The 9898-nt window shown below is 44.3% G+C and overlaps 1 protein-coding gene across 1 annotated transcript; it reads right to left on the reverse strand.

Annotated features, from left to right (window-relative positions):
* Positions 1-1978: 1978 nt before the first annotated feature.
* LOC124664193 lies at positions 1979-5555 on the reverse strand. Its single transcript, XM_047201772.1, has 3 exons — positions 5457-5555; positions 4267-4382; positions 1979-2384 (listed from the first exon to the last, which is right to left on the reverse strand). Exons 1-3 carry the CDS (start codon positions 5553-5555, stop codon positions 2171-2173), a joined length of 429 nt encoding a protein of 142 aa, XP_047057728.1. The 3' UTR covers positions 1979-2170.
* Between the last annotated feature and the right edge of the window lie 4343 nt (positions 5556-9898).

Raw genomic sequence — 9898 nt, forward strand, 5'->3', positions numbered from 1 at the left:
CTGCGCGCGCGCCTCTTCGATCCGTTCCCCTTTTTAATTTCTTTATTTATTATTCAAGCCAAGCCAAGCCAGCCTGGCTACAGCTAGCCAAAACAAACCGATCGATCACTCTTTTTTTCGGTAGATCAGGCGGTGTAGGTGCACGTGGCCGAGGATGCACGTATGTGTTGCGAAATAATCGCGTCATCCTTTTTCTTCGCCAATAACTTTCTTTTTCCGTCCGGGCCTCGCGTACGTGCTGCTAATTCGCGCGCCATGGATGGATGCATGGTTTTCCTTTCAATGCTCAGCTCGACTCGCACAAAGAAAACAAAAACCTCCATGGATACAGTTAGTTAGTTGTTGCGTCGTATTGTTTCAAAAAAAAAATATAGTTGTTGCGTGGTATCCAACAAGTTTATCCTCCACAGAAGAAAAAAAATTGTACGACTAGCTATCTGGCTAGTACGACTTGGTAATTGAGACTTTCCAACAAATATATCACCAAGAACCAATACCATGCTTCCAACTTCTTCTAACCGCAAACCTTACCAAAAAAAAAAAGGCCATTGGCGAGGCGAGATATGCATGCCAATAAGTGATTGCACACCCTTTTTCTCACAGTCGCCAGCTCAACATGTTGCTGCACAGCCGAGGCCCGACAAAGCTAGTACCATCCGACACTTCCCAATGGGACGACGAACAAATCCAATGCAGCGAGCCTCCAGCCCCGTCTCAACGGTGCGACTCATGTTGCTCGTCGCCATGCCGGCCACCCCATTGAAGCCGCCTCTAGCGAGCGTGCCAACACCCACACATCTAGCCCAGGTACCAGTACCACAGAGGCGCATCGGAGCGTCTCGTCGCGTCTAGCGCTGCATGCCACCGTTAATGAGCGGCACCGCTCCCCCACCTCCCTCCGGCCTATACAAAGGGTCGGTCGCTCTCTCATCGTCTCTCACACAAACCCTACCGCCTCTCTCCCCAACCCTATCCGCCACCATCTTCAAGAGTCAACGCCATGGCTGGTAGAGGCGAAGGCCGAGGTCGTGGCCGTGGTCGTCATCGTGGCCGCGGCAGAGCTGCACGCTCGTCGTCGCCTTCATCGTCGGACCTGAAGGAGGAGGAGCAGAAGTGTTGTTCGAGTTCATCGTCGTCCTCAAGGGCGACCCACTCGGCATCCAGAGGCTGCCGGACAAGTTCGCCGACTTCGTCGCCGGCAGTGTGTAGGATTATAGGAGTACATGTGTGGGCCGTTGTTCTCCTTCCGCATTCAACAGCCAAGTTGGTAGGAAAATAATCATGAAAATTAATTAGTACGTATATATTTATAAAATTAAAAAGTCTCTACCTTGTAAACCTAAAATAACCTCAGAAATGCTCTCGGAACATGGAATCCCGAATTAACTGAACGAATAGCGTCTCAGAGTGTATTGTCTAGTCATCGCTGTATACAATTTATCTCCACCATCAAGAGGTTCAATATACGGTTTCGGATCGTAAATGCTCCCGTAAAAAGGTCTTTCTCGCCGAAAATCCACAACTCGCATCGTCTTGGTTCGGATCAGCACCGAAAATCAATCCATTTGACCTCACGTGCGTGTCAAAATAAGTGACTACAAAATCAGAGAGGAACCAATATATGGAGTACGCTAAATGCTTGAACCAAACACAGACGAATCATACTCCCTCCGTTCTCCGTTCTGAAATAAGCTACTCAACTTTTTATGCTCCTTCCGTTTAAAAAAAGATGTTGAGGATTTGTCAAAATTCAAATGTATCTATACACTAAATATCGACTAGATACATCCAAATTTAGTTAAGGTTTTTACATCATTTTATGAACAGAGTAGTACATAATATAGATGTATCTACAACTATAATGGTTCTCGTATCAAGATAAAACCGACTCAAAATACATTATATGGATGTATCGAATTGATCTTCTTTTTCTCTCGCCAACCTACCATCAATTGATCAGCAAGTTCCAATCTTACATTGATCATCAGCAAGTTCAAGAAAAATCTTGTCATGACCCGCACTAAATTTCTCAACATATATTTCAGGTCAAACAGCACAATAACTGATAAATCACATGTTTTGCTCAGCACTACTGACCGATACAAGCCATATCAACAAAAAATCGCACAACCTGCAGTTATAATTACAACAAGATGTGGCCGTTCCAATCTTAGGACCACTCAAACACTACAAGAATCCGTACATCCCAAACAGTATGTATAACACACAGGCAGCCGCCACCACCACCGTAGCACCACCGCTGGGCCATGCAAAGGTCGCCACGGACATACCAAAGCAAGCAGCCGGCCAGCGACCTCCTCCTCGGGACAGAACCCTCCCTTCCCCAGCTGCTGACACAACACAACTCCTCCACGTAGAACAACCTGCACATCACAAACGGCAATGAATCAACCATGTCTGTCCATCCATCTGCAGCAAAGCCAGTACTACTGAAAAAGTATTTATACGGTGAAACAAACAAATTGGCAGCAGTACATTCTTCTCCTACAGGCTGGCCATTTCTTTTAAACAGCAACACGGAGATCAAACCTCCCAACTTGGATAAAACTCCTAACATGAATGCACCGTAACGGCCTTGATATACTAGACGGAAGAAATGATGTGGACACAACAATGGAGAACTTCAGGCCAGCAACGGGCTGTACAGATACCACTAGACGATCAAATACACGAGACTTAAGAAATCAGAGAGGAAACAATATATATATGCATGTAAATGCTAGAACCAAAACACAGACCAGCCAGTCCTAAACATCATACTCCCACCATCCCAAAATAAGTGCCTCGGCTTTTCTAGTTACGGATGTATCTACAACTAAATTGCGTCTAGATGCATTCGTATATAGGCAAAACCGAGTCACTTATTATGGCATGAGGGGAGTACTAGAAATTCAATAGCACGACATATTTTGAAACTGGCGCAGAGCAGATAAAACAAACAGCGATCAGCCCCATTTGCAACAAATGGCAGTGAACCAAGTCTGCCCACTTGCAACACAGATAACACTGACAAATAACAACCATGACACTGACCAATAGCAAAGTGAGGAAAAATCTACAACTTGGATACACCAATAACAACCATGATACTGTTTGGAGAACTCCAGGCCAGCAATTACCATGTAGAGATACTACATGATCAACTACACAAAGAAATCACAGGGAGGAACCAGAAACTTCCCTAAACACACATTGAGTCGAAGACGAATGCCACCGCTGTTGTTGTTTAGTCCTCCCCGTTATTCTCAAACAAGAGCAAAGCATGGTCAGGTCACCAAAGCAAACACTGACATTTACAAATAACTCAAACTATCAGCAACGATTGTTATCAGATTGATAGAAGCAAAGTGAGAAAATGACTTGTGTAACTTGAATCAAAGCCATTTTAACCAAACCAAACAGCAGTGTTCTTTAAATACCCAACAGGAGCATATATTGCTCTTCTAAGCTGGCTGGGAAAGAGTGCAAGTGTGTTCATTGGATAATAAACACACATGTATTCTTCATTCTTTACTTATGATCCAGCAAGCAAAAAATACTTGAACAAAAACTTGCATTCCAATATGTATGTACTACTTGAACCAAAACAGAGATCGACAAGTCCTACACAGCACAAGATGGTTACAACATCTCCTGTCAGTGTCATTACCCAATCCAAACAACACCTATTTTTATCAGATTGATAGCAAATGAGGATTTATCTACAACTAAAATGTGTCTAGATGCATTCGTATCTAGACATAATCGAATCACTTATTTTGGGACGGAGTTAGTCCTATAAATACAATAAGAAGGCATCTTTTGAAAATGGCGCAGAGCAGATAGAACAAACAGCGATCAGCCCCATTTGCAGCAAATGGCAGTGAACCAAGTCTGCCCACTTGCAAAACGCATAACACTGACAAATAACAACCATGATACTGCCCAGTAGTGAGGAAATGAAACCCACAACTTGGATAAAACTCATTCGACGCTCGTATATCACATGAATAAGCAGGCCCCCCTCCCTTTCATCTTAATACAAAATAACAAGGAGAACGGATGAATTAGCTAGTAAAGTAACACTGCAGAATAATCAAAACAGTGAACACACTTAATTCCGGCCAACCGTACGAAACACCGACTACAAAAGACAGCATGTTGTCACCAGAAATACCTTACACCTACTACATTACCTGCCATCATTGACTCGACGTACACGAGCCTCAAGAAACACCAGGGATATTTTCTTAACTACTTACTTACCTGCCGTCAACCCATATGATCATTACAAGAATTGCTGGAGCCACCCCACAGCAGTTGCAGCACCGCTGGAACCGGAACGGCCGGAGGCGAGGAGAGGCCAGGCCGTGTATCCTCCCCTGCAGCAGACCAGGCAGCTACAAAAAGTAAGAATCTTGCTAATTCTTAGTCTTGATCTTTTGTGCTTGAAATACAAAACACAAAAATAAAATACAAGAGAATTAACATAGCATTCAGCAGCAACAAGGAATGCAGAAACAAAAAGAGTTTGGACAAAAAGCAATAGTGTGCAATGCGCCTCTCCAGTCCTAATAACAACACTAACAGAGTGCAATGCAAGAAGAAAGAAACAGGAGGATATCAATCATCTACTTCATTGTAGAATTTCACTGAACCCAAACAAGCTGCTATATTCAGTTTACATACACAAACAGTTAAGACCCTGCGTAGTAAAAGGCCAGCTAAACTAAAATTTCAATGATACCCACTAGATTGGAAATTGTGTCCTAACTGCTACACTCAGTTCTCCTACACCGGAAATAGAGGTCGACCATTAGGCCATCCTAACAAGAATAGCTGCAGCCAAATAAAAACACTTGTATTCTTCATTCTTGTGTACCCATGATCCAGCAAGCAAAAATACTTGAACCAAAACTTGCATTCCAATATGTATAAACTACTTGAACCAAAAGAGAGATCGACATGTCCTAGACAAACACAAGATGGTTACAACAGCACGTGTCAGTGCTATTACCAAATCCAAGCAACAATTCCTATGAGGAAATGAAACCTCCAACTTAAATAAAACTCACTTGAATACACACGCAACAACCATGATACTGCTTGGAAAATGATGTAAACGAAAAACTGGAGGTTTGGATGCTAAACATATATGTATTGCGCAACACAAAGATTAAGCTGATTCGAATATCCAGCACTGTGCAGCCTCCTTCCCTCTCGTCTTAATAAAAAAAATAAAAGGCGAACAGACGCACTAGCTAGTAAAGTAACAACACAGGTTAATCAAAATAGGTAACACGCTTAATTTCCGGGCGACCGAACGAAATACAGACTACCAAAGACAGCATGTTGTCGCCACAAATACCTTCATCTACTACATTAACTGACATCAATGACTTTACATACAGGAGCCTCAAGAAAAACAAGAGATACTTTGTTACCTACTTACTTACCTGCTGAACATTACAAGAAAAGCCGGAGCCACCCCACAGCAGCTGCAGCACCGCTGGAGCCGGAACGGCCAGAGGCAAGGAGAGGCCATGCCGTGTCATCCTCCCCCTCCAGCAAACTAGGCGGGCTACAGAAAGTAAGAATCTAGCTGATTCTTAGCCTTGATCTTTTGTGCCTGAAATACAAAACGCACAGAAGAAAATACAAGAGAATTAGCATAGCATTCAGCGGCAAACAAAAGAGTTTGGACAAATGCAATAGTGTGCAATGCCTCTCCCCAGCCTTTCATAACAAACACTAACAAAGTGCACTGCGAAAAGAAAGAAACAGGAGGATATCAATCATCTACTTCATTGTAGGATTTCACTGAACCCAAACAGGCTGCTATATTCAGTTTAGATACACTAACAGTTAAGACCCTGCATATTAAAAGGCCAGCTAAACAAGAATTTCAATGCTACCCACTAGATTGGAAATCATGTCCTAACTGCTACATTCCGTTCTCCTACACAAACAATAGAGGTCGACCATTAGGCCATCCTAACAAGAATAGTTGCAGCCAAACATATAAATCGAACAACCTTTTTTCTTTATAAGCAAAAAACGCAACATCTGCAATTAGGCTGCCAAAGTGTTAATCCATGGACATGTGCATTTTAACACTCCAGTATATACTTGCAGATACTACCAGGGAGAAAATTTTCTTGTTTTCATCACCAAAACAGTCAGAAAAAAAAAACATCTAAATTATATTCAGTTTGGAGGCGCCGACATATAAGATTCTACATGTAGTAGGACAGCAGATAAACTAGCATTTGACTACGAGCCACTAGACTGAAAACTGAATCCTAATTGCTACACATTCAGCTTTGAGACACCATCAGAGGTAAGAACCTACAAGGTGCCAATTCAGTAAGAACACAAGCAGCCTAACAAGTATAATTTAATTTTAGAGGCAACGTTACCTCCTAACTGCTGTCTACATGCAACATGTGCTAAACTAGCATACCCACCAGATTGGAAACTGGGTTCTAGCTGCTACATTCAGAGAAAACAACGGCAGGAACTTTTCACCTTGCCAATGTGCATTATGTTCTGCATTTACTGCCATCTACCTGTAAGCAGCTATCTTCTAACAGAACAACAGAATTCATACACGCCAAGAAGATACAGATGGAAATCAAGCTGTCATTTTCCAGGGAGATCGAAAGACATGAAATTGCTGCTCCGATCTTGCAGTCTATCTATCTAGATGTAAAGCAGAGAGGGAGAGGTGGTACTCACATCCTCGACGGCCGGAATCAGCAGCAGCTTCTCGTATTTATGGCTGTTGGCAGCAGCTCGGGACGTGGGCGGTGAAGACGACGCCGGAGGCAGCAACTCGGGCAGGCGACCACGTACCAGCTCGTCCTCCGCGCCTCCCCGCCGCCATTCAGTTCTCCTACACCAACAATAGAGGCCGGCCATTAGGCCAACCTAACAAGAATAGCTGCAGCCAAATAAATAAATCGAACAACCTTTTTCTTCATAAGAAAAAATGGAACATCTGCAATTAGGCTGCCAAAGTGTTAATCCATGGAGACATGCATTTTAATACTCCCGTATGTACTTGCAGATACTACCAGGGAGAAAAGGTTCTTGTTTTTATCACCAAAACACTCAGAGAAAACATCTAAATTATATTCAGTTTGGAGGTGCCGACATATAAGATTCTACATAGTAAGACAACAGATAAACTAGCATTTGACTAGCACCCACGAGATTGAAAACTGAATCCTAACTGCTACAAATTTAGCTTTGAGACACCATCAGGTAAGAACCTACAAGGTGCCAATTCAGTAGGAACACAAGCAGCCGAACAATTATAATTTAGTTTTACAGTAAATGCGAGGCAACTTTATCTCCTAACCGTTGTGTGCATGCAACATGTGCTAAACTAGCATATCCACCAGATTAGAAACTGAGTTCGAACTGCTACATTCAGAGAAAACGGCAGGAACTTTTCACCTTGCCAATGTGCATTATGTTGTGCATTTCCTGCCATATCTACCTGTAAGCAGCTATGTATCTAACGGAACACCAGAATTGACACGCCAAGAAGATACAGATGGAAATCAAGCTGTCATTTTCCAGGGAGATCGAAAGACATGAAATTGCTGCTCCGATCTTGCAGTCCAGATGTAAAACAGAGAGGGGGATGTGGTACTCACATCCTCGATGGCCAGCAGCAGCAGCTGCTCGTATTTATGGCCCTTGGCAGCAGCTCGGGACGTGGGCGGTGAAGAAGACGCTGGAGGAAGCACCTCGGGCAGGCGACCACCAGCTCGTCCTCCGCGGCTCCCCGCCGCCATTCTGCACCGCGGCGAGCTTCCCCGCCCGCGCCCCTAGCGCTGTCCGCGGCGGTTGGTCGTTCCCGCCGGCGACCAGGACCGCGCGTGGAGCTCCTGTGCCTCCCCTGCTTTTGGCCCGCACGCCGTGGCTCGGCCTTTCACAGGCACGACCACGAGCATTGCCTCCGGCCGGGGCGGCGGCTCTTCTGGTCCGGTCACCGGGGACGGCGAGATGCTCTGGTATCCGGGGCAGCGGCGGTGCTGGTCCGGTCACCGCGAACGGCGAGTTGACGGCGCTGGATGGGGAAAGAAATGGCGTGAGGTGGGGGAGGGGAATCGCGTGACTAACCCTAACCGGGCGACAGGCGTGGGCTGGCTTCGGCCGAATGACGAAGTGTTTTGGCCCAACTCACTTTGCAGCCACTTTTACATGTATTTCAACAATTTAGTCAATATAAACTTTCCCGCCTAAAGTGCACCAAAACCCTAGGAACGCCCTAAAAAGCTTCTAGATATATATATCATTAACTATTTCACGCCTTTGAGCATCAAATCACACAAAAAAAAAAAGATTTCGACCATCAAGTCTGAGACCAAAATTCTTGCTACTTAGAACCTAAATAAAGCTAAATGGGTACGTATAGTCTTAGATGTGAATCCAGACTTTTCTTTTCCCCTCCCTTCTAGAGAGCTCTTGAGAGTCCACCCTCGGCAGGGCCGTCCTCCCATGGATTAAGATAAGTAAAAGTGTGTGAGAAGAAAAAAAGTATGTTCATATATTTTGACGTGATCGGATTTCTAGAGCCCTTTAAACAATTACACTTTAGTTATACGATTTTGAAAAAAAAATGGGGCACTTTTTTTTCTTCTTCGCACTAGGGCCCCGAATTCCTGGAAACAGCCCTGACCCTTGGCGCCTCCTCTTTCTCCCTCCTATGGCAGCGCGTCATCGCGAGCGATTATGGGCGAGTTAGCCAAGTTCCATCCTTGTTGAGTAGGTTTAGAAGTAGGTCTCCATGTGACGTCATGCCGGTCGGGGATTAGTCACTGGAGCACGCATGTTGCGTCTGGTGGCGGTGTTCATCCTTGCCATGGTGCTTTGGAGGTTGAAGCCGGAGTTGGAGATGCAAACAATTGGGCCTTATCGTTCAATTCTAGTCAAACTCAGTGGTGCACGATATTGAGTGGTGCGGGGTGGTACCGACTGCTAATCCATTCTTCATGTCATTGTCGTGCTGCTCGAGGTGATGTGGGGGTGAGCAGTTTCTTGGCAAAATTTAGGGCTCCTTTGATTCAAAGGATTTGCATAGGAATTGTGTAGGATTTGGTTCCTATGGGAAAATTTCCTATACATGTTGTTTGATTCATAGGAACATATCCTATAGGAAAAAATCCTATAGGAATCTTGTAGTGTAATTCCTATAGGAAAAAAGCATTAGCTCATACCTCATGGAAAAATTCCTTTGCTACAATCAAACAAACTTCATCTTCCTATAGGATTCAATTAGACATGCCATTCCAATCATATACCTTTCCTATTCATGTGCTTTTCCTATTCTTTAAATCAAAAGAGCCCTTAAGGAGAACATGTGAGGCTACACGTTCTTCGTTCAACAACATCCACCTTGAAGGAGGATGATGAGTGTATTTTTAGTATGTTTTTGCGTTACTATTTCATCAAGTAGTGGTAGGATTTTTATATTTCACCGTGCTACCGCGCCTTTTTATGCTTGTCTACGTAGGATCCTAAAATAATAAGTCCATGATGAAATATCAATGAAAACTGTTATTTTCTGACATTTTGACGTGATAGAAACCATTTTTGCACTTAATAATGCACCCGGGCGAAAGGATAATGCAAGGACAACTTCCAAAGAGTTTAACGAGCATCAGTATGGGCAGGGCCCGCCTGTGTCGTCCGCCCGTACCACCCGCCGGAGGCACCGCCTCGTCAAATAATTTCACCTCCCGTTGACGGACCTGAGATAAGGGTTGAAACGCGACCAGAAACACCAGAACACCGCCCCAGAAGAGATCTAAAGGGGAGATCAAGAAGGGGCCTCATCCACGTTGCTACCCGGATCATTGGAGGACAAGACATCATCACCCTGAGA

This window comes from Lolium rigidum, chromosome 6, assembly GCF_022539505.1.
Source record: "Lolium rigidum isolate FL_2022 chromosome 6, APGP_CSIRO_Lrig_0.1, whole genome shotgun sequence".
NCBI classification, from domain to species: Eukaryota; Viridiplantae; Streptophyta; class Magnoliopsida; order Poales; family Poaceae; genus Lolium; species Lolium rigidum.